This window comes from Ixodes scapularis, unplaced genomic scaffold (genome assembly GCF_016920785.2).
Source record: "Ixodes scapularis isolate PalLabHiFi unplaced genomic scaffold, ASM1692078v2 PGA_scaffold2__306_contigs__length_199485367, whole genome shotgun sequence".
NCBI lineage: Eukaryota > Metazoa > Arthropoda > Arachnida > Ixodida > Ixodidae > Ixodes > Ixodes scapularis.
The window spans coordinates 158251881-158271432 of NW_024609857.1; the positions used below are offsets into that span (position 1 = coordinate 158251881).

Consider the following 19552-nt stretch of genomic DNA (forward strand, 5'->3'; position numbering starts at 1 on the left):
GTACGACTACTAACTCGGGGTGCTTATAACGTGAGTCATGCAGCTGGGATACACGAGCGCACGCTGGTACAGTGCTCACTTGGATCGAATGGAGCAGGAGTCAAGAACCCAAGGGTGGTCCAGAAGCTCTGCGGCGCAAGCTTCCGCATCGCGTGTTCTTCGCTTTGTCATTTCCGAGCTCCTGTCTAGATTGCAGTTATTTAGTCTCTCGATACTCTGGGGTGTAGCGGAAGCACGCAAAGTTTTCTAGTTTCAAAAAATAAATCAACAGTGCCGCATTTTTTTTTTATTTTTTCGCGAAAGGTCAGCTGCCGCATTCTGGCTTTTCGGGAGACATCTTTTCAGAGAACTCGGGCATAGCAGACTCTGCTACCTGATCGCCCAGCATAAACTGGGCCAAGGGAAGATGGATACTATAATTTAAATAAACGAAAGTATTCGAAGAGAGCGAGCAGCTTCGACTTGCGAAAATTCGCTCGCGGGAAGAACCTAGCCAAGATGCTTCCAGAGTCTAAGGAGCCTTCTCTGCGTCGAATCTTCGTCTATGAGATCGGGGCGAAGGCCGCTAAGGGGAATTATGACGGACAAAGAAGTGGATCCCGAAAAAAACGCAAGGAATACAAAGAGAGAGTACTGAGAAGTGGCTCCCATCGAATGAATTGGAATCGAGGCAGGAATTGGAGCTGGTGAACAGCGGCCTCATTTCATTTGGAAAAGAAGCCACTCGCTCCGTTTCCATTGGTACCGGGTCGACCTCCAATGCCTCCCTAGGTCCCTACACCTATAGGGTAAAACTGGGCTTTTGTTACGAATGAAATTGCCTCTCATCGCATTTGTATAACAAAAAAGGGGGTTTGCGTTTTTTTTTTTTGTGAGCTCTTCTTTTCGAGACGGGGCTTTCTTCTCATCAAGCGCGTCATCCGCGCCAAACCCGGAAAGATGGGGGAGGCCTTTCATTTCCGATGGTTTGAGAATTCTGTAGCCTCTTCGCCTGCGCACTCTTTCTGATCGCTGCTTGCTTCTCTCGCAAACTCTGTAACTTCTCTCACTCTCGCCACCCTTCTTCTCGGGGTGTACCTTTTCTTTAGTATTTTTTATCGTGCTTTATCACTTCCTTTCTCCCTATCTCGATATCTTCCGCTTTGCTTATCGCTGGTCGCGCTTTCGCTGCCTTCTTTTTGGCGTTGTCTCAATCTCGATTCTGTACGGCGCTCGTGTTCAAATCAAATAAATTATATATGCACTTGGGGAAGAAAAATACCTTATACATACAATGAGAAGAAAGGAACTCACGAGAACAACAAAATAGGACAAAAACAAAATGTAAATGAATAAACGGAAAGGGGTTTCCTCACTGTTTCACCACATGTACTAACGCAAAAAAAGTTTCTCGCTTGCATTGTTTTTGTTGCTTCATTTTTGGAAAGGTTCACGTTGAGAAGTTTCTACTACGAAAAAGGCTAAGCTAACCGGCATAACGCAAAATATGTACCCTACAAAAGTGAAAGAGCGAAATGATTCACTAAAAATTGTAATAGAGGTGAATAGAAACTAAAAGAAACACTTTCAAAGGCTAAAAATCACGAAGCGGGGGTGTCTTTTTTGTGGGTTTAGTTCATGAACGAGAACGCTTGCGGAAATAGAATGTGTCGTTGCTGATATTTATAGTCAGGAGTACATTTTCTAGGTTTACCTAGCTTTAGTTGTACGAATTTTCATTGCCCACCGCCCCCCCCCCCCCCCCCGCCTACAAACACACACACCGATACATAAAAAAAGTATCAAGAATACTGGAGGCGTAAGAGAACGAGGGGAGAACGGTACAAGGTTGCGCGCTTAGAAAGTTTATCTTGATGTTTAATCTTTCCTGCAGCGCGCCACCTCGACTTCGATTGGGGTCTCCCTTCCCAATTTCCCACTTTCATTAATTATTTTACTTCAAACGTCCCCCAACCGACCGACCGACCTTTCGCGGCGGTTTCCCTTAACTCCTACTTTGCGCTTTGTTTGTGTCTCTTTGTTATAGCTTCTCCTCGCGTTTTGCGCAGTTAAATGAATCCTTCGAAAACCCTTAATTCTTGGCCATGGGGCTGGAAACATTGTGCGGGGGCACCCGTAAAAGCAAGAAACACAAAATAAAAGTCGAACTGCAAAAAAAGAAAACAAGAAAACTCACATTTATACGCGCAAACCGAAGAAAAAAGAAGAAAAGAAAAAAAGGAGCGAGAGACAGAGAAAGAGAGAACTCTCCTGAACTGTGGCTCTGCAGCGCTATCGCCACCGTCATTAAACTCAATGGTGTCGCCCCCAATCGGGAGACGTGCGAACGATATCCACTTATTTTAAATTAGGAAACGCGCACGGTATACGACCGATCCCCCACACCCACGCCGACTGCTCTTTGCATTCTTACTTATTTCAGGGCGTTTTATTTTGTAAGTTTCGTTACTTCTACTTATTTTCGCCACTTCGCGAATCACTTATTCCCTGTTCAAATAATTGCGCGCGAAGTTAGCGCCGCACGGTGGCGAGCCAGGAGTTGGAGTGCCCGAAACGGCGAGCAGAAGGAAAAAGCAGCAGACGACAGAAAACCAAAGGAAGCCAGGGAACGAAATAGCCTCGAAACCAAAGGGTTAACGGTCTTTTGCGTGTAAAGTTTTCCCAAGTGCTTATTAGCGCCTTCGACCGCGCCATATTCGGTGCTTATTTGCAGCTTTACGCACGGTACGTGGGGCGTCTTCTTCGGAGAGGCTACACTCAAATTTGATTAAATTCTTAAGAAATAAAACGATAAAAGTCGGAAGAGGGGCGTAGGGTACAGCTCAAACTTTTGCTAATGCTTCATCTGCTTCCCTGCTTGTTTTGTTTTTTTTCTCTTTTTTTTTCGCGCGATGCAAATATTACGATTTTGTTTTGGCATTACCGCACTGCAGAGATAACAGGGTTATAACTTATAAGGGCCATGACCGCGGCAAAGTTGTCTTTAATGGAAGCGTATATGAAGGGGGAAAAAATGTCGTTGGCAAAAGACGCGGTCGTTGTGGGTGTGTAGTGGAAACTTGGCCGAGAAAACTGAAAGGCACGAGAATTAATGTGAAACGATCCGTCATCCGGAATTTAATATCGGTCCTTGTTTTCTACTGTTTGCCTCTAGCAATATGTTTATATTTAACATACAGGCATTTTGAAATTTAGTTGCGTAATTGTGACTTGTGCCTGCGCTGCAAGTTTTAGGAATGATTACCAGCTACAATCGTCAAGAATAGTAGAAGAGCAGAACTCGACAAACTAAATTATTCTCTTACCTACTTGACAGCACTGTTTCGGTTCCTAGTCTGCTAGGGCTGGATTTCATAATAATTTATATCGTTTGGACCAGTCGCATTTGTCTTGAGCTTTCTGAGACAAAAGTCACGAGCTCTGTCATCGAATCTCTCCAGTGGATTTTTCTTGTTTTACAGTTTTGTTTTGCAACATGGATGCTCTGAGAATCTATAGAGAACTATATTCCCCACATACCATTTCTTAAATAAGGCGTCTAATTTGTTTTTTATAAATAATTTATATATTTTGACGTCATGGCCCTATCAACCAATCCTGGATTTTCGCGTCACGCCACCGACATCGGTTTTTCTGCGTCACGAGCTACTTAACGCTATCGTGTTAAAATTATGACGGCCTGAAGAGTGGAACACGCGCAATGCTGTTTCTTCGAGCCGAGCGATAACGGATTTTTCCTCCCTTTCTGTCTGACGGTTCAATTACTACCGGACAGCCAGCATAAAAGGCTTTGCTTATGTAGTGTACCGAATTAGCTGATCGAGGGTTAGTGTCTGACGCTGTTATGTGTGACTGAGTTGGCATAAAAAAAAAAAAATGCCGATGTCGTGTTCGTACTAACGGTGTGGGACAGCAGCAGTAAAATACCCAATAAAGTTTGATGCTTGATATAAACTTCTCTTGGATAACAATCAAGCAATGTACAGTATTCCGCGTTCTGTAGGAGAGTGTCGTAGATTGCTTACAACAGTTCTTATCTGCACTGGGGAGACATCAGAAGTCTGATGTGGGTTTTCGTTGGGCTCTTTCCAGGTGAGCGCTCTAACGGCTCGAACAGCAGCGTTCCTGGCGGCGGCACAGGCAGCAGCGCGGGCGGCGGGGACCCACCGGTGGCCGACATCACGCTCAAGGTGGACCCCCTGCTCCTGGGCCGCTACGGCAACGCCGTGGACCTGTGCCTGTCGGACAGGCTCTCCGAACTCCGCCAGGGCCTGGCCGGCTCTAACGGGGGATCGGGATTCGCGCACCAGGTAAGACGCTCGTATTGAGTCAACACTGAACAATGACTCTTCAACGTTGCTTCCTGTCACGTTGCGGCCGCGACGGCATCTCCTATAGGTAGCGAGGCTGCACAGTGCTGAATGTTCTAGGTAAGGCGGTCAGCGGGGATTAGACACGAGCGCTGAGTCGCCATTGGACTGGTCGAACACGAGCCCCAACCAAACGCAGCATTCGTACCGAATGTTACTTACCTCCAATAGATGGCGTGAAAATCCAGTATTGCGGCCTTGCTATCTGGAGGTGTTACGCAAGGCCACGGCCGGGCTCCAAGCACTGTCATAGGTGCCCAACTTCGAAAGAAATTGGTCGAAATCGAATTTAGATTATTAAGAAACTCTTCGATTTCAAGTAGAAACCAGAGTGGCCTATTCTTTTGCACACTCATAAATTTTCTTTGTGTGATCTGCTCCGCAATTGCTTCGGACGACGGCCATTTCAATGATCTACGTTTAATCAAATTAATCGCCGAAGAAAAAAAAAACCGTATGACCATCTGACGGCAGTAGCATCGAGTGACACTACAGTGGTCCAATCGGTATATAACTTGTAAGAAGTTGAAGTTTTTTGTTTTGTTTTTGTTGCCGAGACTTGATGACAATTGTAGTTACATAACGCTCGAGCTTTTTACTAATATAGTTAAGTCAAGATCAACGATTGGTGTTTTCAGTTCATCATAGAACGCACACTTTTTCAGAGCGTGTAAGATTCCAAACGAATTCTGAACACGACGTCACTTAAATTTACAAACTATTTAACCAAAGTTACTCTTATGATACTTAAAGTGAAATAATAATAACAAAAAAGGGGGCAGGCTTTTCACTTTATGACTCATGTTTTCGGATACAAAAAAAAATTAATTGCGTTAAAACAAGTTTACTTTTTCAGCTCAATTGGTTCTTACGTACAACGTGTCATAGGTTGGCTGCGCTAAAGCACTGATCATGACGCTCACAAGTTCAGTATTCCAGCGCATATCGCAGTTTCAAGTATAACGTTACAATGGCAGTACCATGTGATTTGGTGCTACTCATCTATAAATAGAGATAATTTGATTTTGCACGCCGCACGGAATAGTAGACGCGAAGACTTCGCTCATGAACCATTTGTTTCACATTCGAGAAAGTTAGGGTAGGCCTACCTAAACACTTAAACCATCTGGATGTAAATTCTTTTAGTCACAAATATTGCCAACATTTAGATTTTCAGTATAAAAAACCTTCATAACATTCAATCAATATTCAGTAGCAAAATTATATTGCTGGCATATTCACTCACTTTCTTGTTCAATGAAATACGCAATGAAGTTACCAGATGCAGACACAATGCGTTTGTCGTGTACTCATCTGACGCCCTACCAATTGTATATGTCTTTCTAAGTCACATCGAGGTTAGTTAATCACTGAAAGGGCTTAGAGAGACGTACAATTGGTATCTGCTCGTTACAAACTGACCAGCTCGGCCCCAGCAACTGACAGTCGTTGGCAACTGGCTGGCTATGCATGCTTCACAATTTTTGGCTTACTTTTCCTCACCCTAATAGCTAAAAGAGAAAAGAAAAAAAACAAAAAAAAACTAAAAGTACAGTTGATTGATTTCCGATCGTCGCATAAAATCTCAACCCCAGCTATTTACAGTTGATATGCCTGAAAACTAAGCTGGGGCATTGTTCTTTTCACAGCCGAGCACGACGTCCGGGAGCCTGCTGGCCACGTCCGCGGCGGCGCCCTACCTCACGCACGCGGCTGCCGGCTACGCGGCCGGTCTCCTGGGACCCCACGGCTACTACGGAGGCCCCAACGGAGCCTGGGGTCCCGTTGTGGCCCCGTCTCTCCTCTACCCCCAGCTCTATGGCTCCATGGGCCAGCCGCACGGCCTGCACCCCGGGCTGCAGCTCCTCCGCCACGAACTGCGGGCGGCCACCATCCACTCGAGCCAGGACGAGTCCGTGTCCCCGGACCGCAGCGCCACAGCGTCGCCCACGATGGACAGCGACGTCAGCTGCTCGTCTCCGAAGCCCCTGAGGTCTCAACATGACGACCCGGACCAGAGTGACCGGAGTGTCTCGCCGAGTGAGGACGTTAAGAAACCGGCCTTACAGGGCACCAAGTCGACGCCTCCGCCGCCCCTACCGGTGCCCATGTCTGTGTCCAGTGTCCCGGACACCAGGACGAGTACAGTGACGAGCGGTACCACAAGGACCACTGGTCCTCTGACGAACACCACGAACGGACACACCAGTACGGACTCCTCGCTCTGGAGGCCGTACTGAGACAAAAAGTGTAACGAAACAACGACGTGGGGACCTGCGTGTGTGTGCGTGTGTGCGTGTGTTGGATGACTCCGGTTGAGTGCGCGTGTGGCTTGCCGTCTTGACAAGTGGTCCGGTGAGGCAACGATTGGTCGGCGGTTTTCTTTTCCCGGTCGAGCGGTCGCGAATCAGCTTGGAAAGACCGAAGGAGCTGGACTCACGTGTACATAATAGGGTGCTAGGGAACCTCCAAGCTGCGCGGATATCGAAGCGTTACTTTTTTTTTTCTCTCTTTCCCCATCTTTCATCTGTTTTTGTGCGCTACGCTCATTACAGGATAAATTTTTATATGTGTGACTACGTGCACAACTATTAGGCACAAAATGCATCTAAATGAAGATTGCGCGCAGTGTGATGGTCCAGGTGACGTTGGCGTATAAATAAAAAAACATTTCTTTTTGTGGAAGACACGATTGTTCCTGCTTCAGTGTTTTGGTTTCACCTTCCGGAAAGGCAGCCTTCTTTTTTCGAACACGGTCTCTGCTCATACCGGTTGCAATATGGCATACGGTTGAATTGTCACCTCAGCGTAATACACGCCAAATTGCCTACATGTTAGAACTAAGGGGCTTTACCACACCGCCTCGATGTCTCTTATATAAGTATGGTGGAGGGACCAAATATAATTTTATTTTGGTTCCTTATACCCTTAAAGCGCCTGCGAATGACTTATCACAAAAAAGGGGGAGGTGGGCTGTAAACATCAAGACAAACAAAAGTCTAGCTCCACATGGACTAAATAAGCATACACCAAACTTGGTTAAAAAAAAAAAAAAAACTCTTTCTGCTGAGCGTTATACATACTTTCAATTTAACAGCGATTGAATTGATTCTTGTTTCTTGTTGAATTAATTTTCGTCGTCACGTCACTCACGAGACGACCGACTGGTCGTCACACTAAGGCCGGGGTCACACTGCTTATACATCATACAAGACAGTCTACAAACAGGCTCGAACGCAAGTCACCACGAGATCCGTGCTTCGAATGCCGCATAGAAACGAGTTCTAATAGAAACTTGAAATGCGGCATTCGCGTACCAAGTTCGCTGAAAATTCGGGGGTTATTGGAGTTAATTTTTGTTAGATTTCCAATTCTTTAAATTCGGAGTTTATTTGACCGCGTTCCACATAAAAAAGAAAGAAAAATCAAAAACGAAATGAATAAAGTCCAGGTATCATGACCTGCTGTCCTGAAGGATCCTCGACGTGCTAAAAGGCAAACCCTTTTTGTCAGTAGTTCGAGATTTGAATGGAAAGTGAAGTGGCATCTCCATAGGACCACTTATCCTGTGCTCTCATTAAGTTTATACGTAAAACACCGTTTTTTTTAATTTTTTTTTTGTGTGTGCTCGAATGGTCGTGTTTTTCGGATAAATCCGAATGGACTAAAAATTCACCGGCGAGTGTTTTTCAGAATTTTTCCGGATTTATTTGAAAGCACGGAACCCTGCTTATAAATTAGACTTAAGAAATCAGACGCCACGGAATCGTTTACCGCTTCCTATATTGCTTTTTTTTTACATTCATGCCAATTATGAGTGTTCAGGTTTCTGTGCACATGTAAACGTAACCAAGAGTGTTTACCTATCCGTCTAGTAGGTTTTTCTTAAATACTTTACAGATTGTGGTGGTGGTGGTAATGGTGGTGGTGTTTGCCTGACGTGAGGTTTTTCTCACTGGCTGTGGAAAAGTTTCACGGGCTTGGGTTATTGCAGTTTTTATGAGAATGAATGCAAGGGAAAGGAAGGGGAACAGATGGCGATGAGAAATATAGGATGATGAAACACAAGTTAACAAATTGAAGTAATATAAAGAGTCGGCAAGAAATCAGTCAAAAGCGAGAAAATGGGCACATCTAGAACGCGAGTATCACAAAATGTTCACAAAATTCCCGCAGGAAACTTCACGAGAAAAACTATCACTGGCACACAAGCACGAAAAAAGAAGTGGGTGGCCGTATTTTCTCACTCATCACAGCCGTGCCAGAAGCCCACAGGCATCCAAGAAGCTAAACACAGTCTTTCGGAGACGTGTGCACGTGGATGGTGGACCCTTGAATAGCATATCCATGAGGGTGGGTGAAACACCGAGTCTCTTCAGTGAAGCTAAAAGCATAGTTCGTTCTGCATTGTAGTGTCCACATTAAAAAAAAAAATATATATATATATATGCGTCAGCGTTTCTGGCTGATCGCAGTGCTCGCAGCAGGGGCTGGTTGTTTTTTTGATGCTGTGCAGGTTCACTTGCGTGTTCGCGCAGTCTGCTCTTAAGCGGTGGAAAAGGGAAGCGAACTTCCGAGTTAGGCCACGCGTACAAGCTGGAGGAGGAGGTTCATCAGACGCCACACTGGAAACGGGATGCTTGTGTTGTATCCAAGTCTTATTAGCCAACCTCGGGTCAGAGCGGCTGGGGAGATTCAACGTCGCAGTGGGCAGTTTTAGAGCGGTTGAGGCCACAAGGTCAGCCATCTCATTTCCGGGTAAGCCAATGTGCGAAGGCATCCACTGTACTCGCAGGTTAGAGCCATGGGAGACAAGTAGATGACCGAGATTAATTATTTCACGAACCAAATCGGGATTGGCGCCTTTGCGTCTGAGGATATTATGCACCGCACACCCAGAGTCTGTTGCCAAAAGCCAGTTATTTGGTGGTTTCGTCGTGGTATGAAGAAGAGCTGCGTGGATTCCACTTAGTTCAGCTGTAGTCGACGAGACGGCTTGATCGGACCGTCCTGACCATGAGCAGGGTTCTGAGGGGATGTGCTAAGCTGCAGACGGGACACAATGAATGAAGTCGACAGAGCCATCAGTATAAATGGTTGTAAATGAGGAATGTCGAGACGTCATCACCTCCTCTGTCAGGGCTCGACTAATCACGCAGTGGTGTCGTGATTTTCCGTGGAAACCCGGGATGTCCTCGTAGATGGTGAACGGGTGCTTTCTCCACGGGGAGTCAACTGGAGAAGAATGGACGGAGGGTTTGAAGCCGAGAGCCTCAACTAGAGAGGTGCAGTGACCCCTATTGTGAATGATGATTGTATATCTGATTCGCGTGTTCGTGAAAGCAGCGATGGTAGCGTTGCCATTTGTGAGTTTTAGTATTGCGTATACGTGCAAACGCAAGCACTGGGCGTTTGCGTTAGCACTGCTTGTTCCACACTGAGCGTGCGCGGAGCTTCAAACTGCTTCATAGATTAGCGAATGGAGACGACGCGCATGCGCAGTCTAGAGCACGCAACGCTAACGCAAACGAACACCACTTGCGTTCGCTTCTATACGCAATACTAAAACTCTATTGTCGCTGATCAGTTGATCTAGCGTATTGACTGGCGCAAGTCAGTTCGTTGATCTAGCGTACGTTTTAAAGTGATAGCTTTCGATGCATCACTCTAAAAAAAATGCTGTGCGTCTACTTTCCCGCACAACACTCGGAGAGCCAATCACCGCAACTTACGGAGGAAGCTCAGCGAATGACGATGCCGAAACATATGTTTAGACCAAAAAACGCAGTCTGATTTGTGACATTAAGCAATGCAAAAAACGTCACGCTGGCATTGCTTATTGTCACAACTCAGACTGCCTTTTTTTATGCTTCCGAATCGTCATTCGCTGAGCTGCCTTTTGCGGTGATTGGCTTTCCTAGTGTTGTGCGGGAAAGTAGAAGCACGAGCATTTTTTAGAGTGTGGGAACCCCTCAAGGACCTCGCTTGCCCGTGTTGGCGTTGGTCAGGCCGTAGCAAGGTCATGGGAGGGAGTGTCAGTCACAAAGTGCAGCTATTACTTTGAAGTCAGAGCGAGCGCGATCAATGGCGTAGCACCGCGAGGAATGGAGGCAGGAGGGAAAGGTAATCTGTGCGCTAACCTCTCCCCCTTCCACCCCATCCGCTGCGTAGGAACGGGGTCTGTGTTGTAGGGTAGGAACCGCGTATTAGTAGAATCGTCTTCTAAAATATTAGGTTAGGTTAGTTGGTTCAACATACCGAATTTATAAAGCGCAAGGGGCAGACACGGACATGAAGTAGACAAGTGAAGCAGATTGTTGTGCGTATGTTTATACAGCCGGAAGTTAGTCTGGCTCAGTGGGCTTTTGGTGTCTCAGCTGTAGATGAGCAATTTAGCCAGTGCGGTACAACCGCTAGCCTGGAATCTTTAGCGTGCACCACGCAGTAGTGATACACGACCGCACTCGGTACGACGCTCATTCAGATCTAAACGGGCAGGGGTGGGGTTGAACCCTGGATCCCGGGGTTCTGCAGCTCGAGCTTTCGCTCCACGTGCTCCGAACTGGTTGAAGTATAAAACCCCTGTATCTTGGGAAAAGTGGCGCCATTCACTGTTGTGGAAATGCTCGAGGCCACTTCTCGAGGCACGTTACGCGCGCCACTTATGGGAAGGACATGGCGTCTATCTCAGTGCTGCGCTGTGCCGCCATGAACTTCCTAAGGCCTGCACGTTGCACGTGCCTCGTGCATCGACGAACCTTCCGCTACTTTTATAACATGAAGGAGCTTTAGTTGAAGCAGACAGGACAGCGGTATACTCACAGCTGGGGTTTCAATGGAAAACTAAGGACGAGAAGAAATAAGTGATAATAGTTATACGGAAGAAAAAAACTGACGAAAATAAAAGAAAGAAACGAAAGAAGTATCAGGATCATAGCAAATGTAGATATAAATTTGATATGTAAAAATTAATAAAAAATTAAAACTTAAAAATTTATTTTTAAGGTCATTAAAAAGAATGACTGTAACGTTATTTAAACAGGACTTTGCAGAGTGAAATTTGAGATAATCATCCACCTAACTAGAAGCCTTCTGACACCTCAGGAAGGGTGGTGGAGGTAAAATAGTTCTTTGTCTGACAAGGACACGGAAGGTACACTGACGCAAACCACAAGTCTTGATAGTCTGCGCCTCGTAAAGTTATCTTGACCTTTTTTTTTACGCCACAGTCCGAGGACGTCTGTCTTTTTGAAGATCGGAGTACTGTGGCCGACACGGACGTGCATTGCGAGATGTCCTGCCGGTGAGGGGTTGAGATATGCTGCATGTTCCCGCAATCTTGAATTCACACACCAACCAGATTGTCCCACAGAAACTTTTCCGCAGGTGAATAGTATTTTGTGTACTATACCGTTGCGGCATGGTATATATTTATGTATATATGGTATATATTGTATGTATATGTTTATAAATAAAAAAAAACTTTTATAATTCTTTCCAAATTAAAAAAATATATTTATTTTGACATATTTATTTATATCTACAATTGCTATGATTATTCTACTCCTTCATTTTTATTTCTTTTATTTTCGTACTTTTTGTCTTCCGTATAACTTCTATCACTTTCTTTTCTTCCTTAGTTTTTTATTAAAACCCCAGTTTTGAGTACAGTCATGTCACGTTATTATAGACCCCATTAATATGAATACCCTGCTATATGGACACCATTTTCGGGAACGACTTGAGGAAATTCTTGCATTTTTGTCTCGCTATTATGAACAACTCACATTATGGACGATGTTCGCGGGAACAAAGGTATCCATATTAACGAGACATCACTGCATAGCGCTGTCCTGTCTACTTCATGTCCGTGTCTGCTGTCCCTTGCGCTTTATTATTTCAGTAAGTAGAATCGTTTATAGTCAGTTACTGGTTAAGAAAAGTTTTCGAGGGCAGGGAAGGTTGGGGAGGAGGAAACCGACGGAATGCCGGAGAAAAGAGGAGGAATGTTCTCCTCTCTTTAGCGTTTACTCTGGTTCCTCCTCCCCACCTTTCCTTTCCCTCGAAAACTTTTCTTAACCTGTAACTGACTAGAGTAGTCGCGGAAACACCCGGATGGCTGGCCAGCAGACGCTCACGCGTAGGGTCCCTTGCCTTTCTGCCTAGCCTTGCGAGCCACCCACTGCACCTGTGCTTCGCAAACAAAGATTATTATTATTTATTATTATTATTATTATTATTGTTATCATTAATATTAATATTATTATTATTATAAAAGGTGTGTGGAGGTAAGCAAATAAAAATGTTGCCAGAACTTCCGGAGTAAAAATGTTATTTCCGGTTGGCTATTGTTTTTGCTTGTTTTTAATGACCGGCAGTGAGTAGAAGATCCCTTTAAAGGTGTCACCGTCGAGTGCTAACTTCGGTACTTCCTAAAATTTACTTATACGGGACCGACATGTATTCCTGATACCTTGGGTGAAAAGCAAGAGCACTTGTTTCTCAAGGAAATGACTAATCTGCCGAAGGTAACGTGGGCGCATCATTCAGGCCTACCTATCCGAGTGGCCTGCTCCATATACCTGAGAACGACCCAAGGCCTACAAATGGTTGAACTACTTCGTGAACGTCAAGGCATCGCCGGTAAGCACCTACCTCCTCCAGGCGCCCAACATACGCGCCGAGCTTCCATGCACATATACCCGCAAGGGTCGCCGAGCCGGGTCTTGGTTGTAACAGACAATCTTCCGCAAGTCCTTTATAGGGCGCATTCTTTGGGACGACGCGAGTCTGTGTAATGCTCGATTTTCTAGTGTTTTGACGTGCTTGCTCTGGTATTCAAGGCTTCTTTCCCAAATCACCGTCCACATTGCATTTGTACGTGACGTAATGGTCCATCGTTGTTCGGAGATAGGTCGGTCGAAGCGCCGAGGCGCTGGCGCCGCATATACTCGATTGTCGCGTTGCGCCATCAGTTGGCAGCAGATCGAAGCAGGCTAGTACAGTCTGCCGATGCCGTCATCCAGGTATGGTTCGGCGGCGTCGGTGGCGTCCTTTCGTCTCAACATAATCGAAGCAACTTCACATGTTACATTTTGTACGCGCCGGTACGCATCGGCAGTTGCACGACACTGGGACATTTCTAGAGCCTAGCTCTCACGGAATTGCTTGCTAGTGAACCAACAGTCGTCGCGCACCCGCCCAAACACAAGCTGAGAATTAAAAAAAAAACGAAAGTATGTTTGTCCCCTTGGTATGGCGGCCGTAACTGGCCCGCACATCCCTGATGGTATTTCACGGTCAGATTGTATGCGCGGGGGTATCTCGGAGAGAATGATAGAATGCCTCGAAAAAAGAGATGCGCGGACAACATCATATATACAAAGTCCTTTATGCATCATCAATTCCTTCGCCACTTGTCACATTGCTTACCATTTCGATAGCAAGCGCAACTGGGTACAAACCCCACCAAGTGCTATCGCACCTTGATTGCTTGATTGCCCTTTACGAAATGTCAAAGTCAAACGATTTTTTAATTGAGCGTATTAAGGAATATTGGAACTACACTCGCTGACAGCTTAAAGAGGACAGGGCATGACTTTATGCTCACGCATCTCGCTTCGTGGCTGTTCCTTTTTTTTTCCATTCTTATCAGCTTTTTTTCGCAATCTCCTTGACTGTGATAAGGTGATGTACGTCACCTCAGGACATACATCGTCCCGGTTTGTCCGCTCAGGACGGACAATTCAGGACGTCGGGTGTCCCTCCCAACGTCCTGAATTTCTTAGGCTGGCAGTGACTATACAATACTAGCCTTAAAGGGAAAGGACCGTTCGCTAATTTGCAGACAACAATGTCGAGCACTAGCTGCGACAACTTCCGAGGGCAGAAAAACACACACAAAAAAAGAACTGGACGGCTTCGACTAATTTCACTGATTTTCAAATTAAAATGCTTCAGTGGTACTTTGGTGGTTCCTAAACATAACTAACCCTTAAACACAAGAGAGGATATGCACATGTTTAATTAAAAGTTTAATCGTTGTATCAACCGAGAACACGCTGTCATACGTACTGAACACAGTGATTTTGTTAAGGAGGAGCTTTAAAAGCCACGTTCTCGATCTGTCTCTGACGCCCTAATTCAAGCATAGAACTGCCAGCAATAAAAAAAAAAAAAAGATAAGAAAAAAGAAGTCCGCGCTGCGTGCCGTATCCTCGGCTCCCTTAAAAGCGTGAAAGAGGGTTTCGATTCAAAAGGGTCACCCTCGCGAGCACATGCGCGGACAAGGCCCAGCGAGGAAGCCCCGGCTTGAGTAAAGTGCAACGGCCCTAAGCGAAGCGAAGACGAAGGGAAGCAAGGAGTGGGAGAGTGGTGGGAGGCAAACGGAAGAAGACCGAGACAGAAGCAGCAGCATCCGAGCCAAAGGCGGCCATCAAACCGCACATTACGGTCGCAATGCCGCTGCCGGCGTTTTCCCAGCGCCTCAGCGGCCACCGCCGTCACGGCCTGCTGAGCAACGCTCACCACGGTCGGCCCACGTCCTTCAAAAGCGAGCAGCAGCACCCTCGCAGCTCGAAACACTACAAAACCGGCCTTCGCCCCTCACTGCTTCTTGAGGCTGTTTCCTTTTTTTTTTTTCATTACTGTTTTTTTGGCTTCAGTCTTTCTTTGTGATATTTCCCATGAGCATTGTATTGTGGGGCACTTTGTTCTCTTCTAAAACGTCTTACGAGTATGCACACCCTGAAACATTTCTCGACCGAAATCAGCGTATTGTTCAAAACAAATTTTTTTTTTTCCTGGAAGACACAGGGCACTTTATGAAACTAGAACTTCGTGGAGTGGCAGAGCAGAGGACGAATTTGACCTTATTTGGACTAATCGTCTATCGGCGCAAAAGGGATCGTCGCCTGGAACACACTAGACCATTCTACAAAGCTGTCCAAGGCTCTGACATTTTTCTTGCTAGTATCAGTATTCGTTTGTGCATATGTGGCTGTGAGTTCTAGCACCACCATGATCACAATCCTCTCGTTTTGCTCAACCATCACAGCACCTTTCTTTTCCCTCTTGCTCTAACCACATTACAAATCAGCCGGTAAAAGAAAAACACCCAGGTTAACCTCTCAGAACATTCAATATAATAAGCAGTTTTAATCACGGATACGCCATTAACAGATTCGCCGTTCGATTCACAATGATCAAGGGTTTACAAGGCCGAAAGAAAAGAAACAAGCACTTCGGGGAAGGCATGGGATGGATGAGGTCTTTCAGTGAATTTCTGCAATCGGCGATAAACAAAACATGTAACTTGCAAAAAAAAAAAAAAAAAGATTGAGTGTCTTTTGAAAAAGTGTGAAAGAACATGCGCCACAGGCACATGTAAAATGAAAGCATGCACAGTTCGTGAAAAAACGCTAGCTGAGAGGCCAAAAACGATTACTTAAAGAATCCGGTAAGTGGAAGTTTGAAAGCGGAACCCACCACATACGATGTTAATACCCACGAGTGTTTATATTGCTCTAGGCTCTTGTTGGGAACCTGGCTTAGCTGCCTTGCAGTGAACTAGTAAAAACAAAATAACCAGTTGACGTCGGTCACACTTACAGCTTTGGCCTGTAAAGTTAGAGCTAGATCTCGTCTCCAACTTTCATCTATGCATGAGTTTTGATCTTGAAAACATTTCGACTTAGAGACCGCCATTTAACGCAACGAAAAACAAAATTGAGGCACTTTGTTACGTGACCATTCTGAAATGTCATGCTTCAGCCTACATGCACAGTAAGGGATTATAGGCCATTTTCCCACGAGCTATCGCGCATTATTCACAGTGTCGTGTGCCACCTACAGGGCTGCCAACACGGAATGTCAACATTTCCGTATGGGATGCCTGAAATTTCCCTATTTCTGCCGAAAATTCCCTCGCTTGCCCAAATATTTATATCATGCTACACAACCTTTGTTTCCTGCATTATTCACTTCCATTTTTTTATGCGAAATATCATATACGCGGAGCGCAAGTTTGTCGGTTTCTTGCACAGGGGTTGCGATAATGTCAGAACGCCGAGCTCTTATTGGCTAATTGAAAGGAAATAGTGGGTAGACCTCAAGGCATCCAGCTTTGACGGTTACCCACTTTCCTTTCAAACAAAGCCAATCAGAGCTCGTCGTTGTTCTTACGTCACCGCAACCCCTACGGAAGAAGCAGACGACCTGCTCTACGCGTAGTCTTTACGCCTCGCGTACGTTTCGCAATAAATCAGTATATCCGGCCAACACCGTGGCCAAAGCAAATCTGGCGAGGGGAAGTGTTATCGGAAGATTCAGACTGACGAATGGAAACCGTACCTTCGGCTTAGATTCTTTGCACGTCATAAGAACATGATTCTGCTTTAATAACGTCATTAGCGCTTTTTTATAATATTCAGTCCTAAACAAAATGTGTAACGCAAGTGAGAGTTCTTTAACTCGAACACACATGGAACATGACGGCACTTCACGAAATATTATTAGTCATGGTAAGTCTATATCTCCAGACATTGCAATATTTCTTCTTGTCCTCAAGCTTTTTTTCTTGCGAGAAGGCTCTCCGAATCTTCGACTTGGCTGGTACCTTCCTCCATAGTTTTCAGGGGGTGACGAAAACTGATTTTGCCAAAGAAAGATGGATGGATGCTAACGGCTGTACCCTTTATAATGGGCGGTATCTTGCGCCACCTAGCCTAGTACTTCTCAGTGTTGCCGGATGGTCGCACCACAAACCGCCAAACGGCACGAGGAAATAACCCAAATTTAGCCAAAGCCGCTGAAATTCGATGTTATCTAAAAAAAATCATAATAGACCTATAGAATTCTAGATATAAACGGTGCCCAAAATTTCCCTCAAACCAGAGAGATTTCCCTTATCCCCACAAAGACATGAATATTACCTTAATCTGGGAAATTTCCTTCGGGTTGGCAGCCCTGGCATCTATAGCAACGGCCAATGAAGATGGTTTACAGTGCGTGTTTCTGCACCAGTAAGCTCACACGGCTTCGTGTTCAAAGCGAAAGCAAACACTACAATAGGGTGGTCTTTTTTTTGAGGTAGGACGGCACTGGTTCATGTTTTAGACGAGATATTTAGCCGATGCAATATGACTGTTAACCTGAGGTCTTTACATGGATCACGCAGTGACGATTACACTGCCGACCTGCAAACACCGGAAAGATTCAATTCGCTTCAACACCCTTGCAAACAAATCTGCCTTTTCAGCATTTTTTTTTTCTCTTTCCACGAGACGTCGTCGATTTCCCAAACTTTGCCTATAGGAAGTATTCACTGGTGGCCATAGCTGTGTGCGCGACTGCTGAGCGCGTGCTGATGGCGAGCTTCCACAGTTCTTTTGTAACGTGCATTCCGCACCTTCAAGATTGACGGTCTTAGAAGCCTATTAATGTGGGCTCGTTCTGAGCATGCGCTCTAAACAGCACCCACAAATATGGCGCCCAGTGAATACTCCTTATACCAGCTCATAATCAAATCTTACTCGAGACTATAGATATTCCCAATATCGCTTCTGCGCTCTGCCATATGTAGCAGGGCTATGAGCGTGCGTTCACAGCCCAGTGACTTGGCATTTTCTATTAATGGGATTCGTTCTCGGCGCTTTTATCGGTCCCATTCTCGTGGGTTCCAGAGCGATAACTCGGGACTCGGCATGTAGTGATTTTCTTAAGCTCCCTGTGGCTGCGTTTTCATGAGTGCTACCGCATCGAATCCAAACTTCACCACAATGGTTGGTAGGAGAGCAAGACGGGAATTGGATGTGCGTGATTAGTCCACTCTTAATTCGATGCGCTTCTGTCGCATTCTTGTCAACTTGGCCTATAACGCGTCTTCTGGACTCTTTCTATGCTTCGCCACTGTGATCGCGTCCTCGAGACCCCATGCCCGGGAGCGCATTAGTGTCGCGGTGATGGCGGTTGTATGCATCCACAAAAGTCGGCTTCGAAGCGGCCAAGATGGCCAACCACCGCGAAGAGGGCTCGCTTCACCGGAGAGGCCGTTACCACGAGCCGGCCGCGAGTGTGGGCGTCGTCGGCAGGCGGCAGCAATCAATGCGCGGTCGGGATCGCAGCAAGAAACTCGGCTCGCTTAATGACCCTATTCCGGAGGGGGTCCAAGTACCGATTAGGACCGTGGGCCGAGAGAGCGCCGCGGGAAGCCGCCTGGGCCCTGCCACGGGCGGCTCGCGGCCCGAAAAGGGATCCCGGCAAAGGATTACTGGACTTGGCGGCTTCGCGGGTCACCGTCCAACGCGGCGGCGGCGGCGGAGGCGCTGCTCTGCAAGACGTATTTCTCCAGGGACGTCCCGCCGAAGCCATTCTTGGAGAAGCGCCGAGCGAGTAAATATTTAGAAACTGGAAGCTGATCACCACAATTCAAGTATACACACGGTGCTAGATAACAGTACCGAGCAGAACCAACACCTTCATACATTATAAGATATCTGAAGCGTATACTTTCCCGCAACGCACTTTGGAGACCCTATAGACCCTTTTTCAAAAGTCCGCGCCATCGCCTGTCCGCCACTGCTTGGTCACCTGCTCTGAGCATGTATTGGATACGGGGGGTGACGTCAGCGTTCGCGAGTACCCGGATCCAATGACATGCTTTGTGCCTAGGATGGATGGATGAATGTTAGCGACTATACCCTTTGCAACGGGCGGTAGCTTGCGCCCCCAACCCTAAGTAAAAAAAAAATGGCGTTCATCAATGTTGCTCGATGCACTTTTGAAAAGGGTCAATCGCTGCAATCTGCGAAGGGAACTCGGCGAATGACGAAAATACATATACATACTTCGTTTTGCCTTCAGTTAAGACACAGCCGACGCTACGAGCTGATGGGACGAATCGAACAGCGTCAAAAGTGAACCATCATGGAATTCGTCATGTTTCCGCATGTGTTAGATCTTCCATCGCTGAACGAATCATAAACGGAAAAAGGAACAGTGACTTGCGCTTTATGACGCTGCTTGATCGGTCTCATTAGCCCGTAGCGTCGCTGCGTCTCAACTTAAAATGAAACGAAGTATAGAACAGCGCCCCTAATCTCCCCCAGCGTTAGAAATGAGAAATATTAATCTAAAATGCAGGCCTTGTGAAGAGAGAGGCTGCGCATAAAACAAAATGCTTG

The 19552-nt window shown here is 46.1% G+C and overlaps 1 protein-coding gene across 2 annotated transcripts in view; it reads left to right on the forward strand.

Moving 5' to 3' along the window:
• The window catches only part of LOC8041131 (runt-related transcription factor 1), a 144366-nt gene extending 137307 nt beyond the window's left edge, over positions 1-7059 (forward strand). For both annotated transcript variants that reach the window (XM_029992700.4, XM_029992699.4), the window contains exons 5-6: positions 4093-4310; positions 6020-7059. In XM_029992700.4, coding sequence (XP_029848560.3) covers positions 4093-4310; positions 6020-6610 — 809 coding nt within the window. In that variant the 3' untranslated portion in view covers positions 6611-7059. The remainder of the gene's footprint in view (positions 1-4092; positions 4311-6019) is intronic.
• Positions 7060-19552: the final 12493 nt, after the last annotated feature.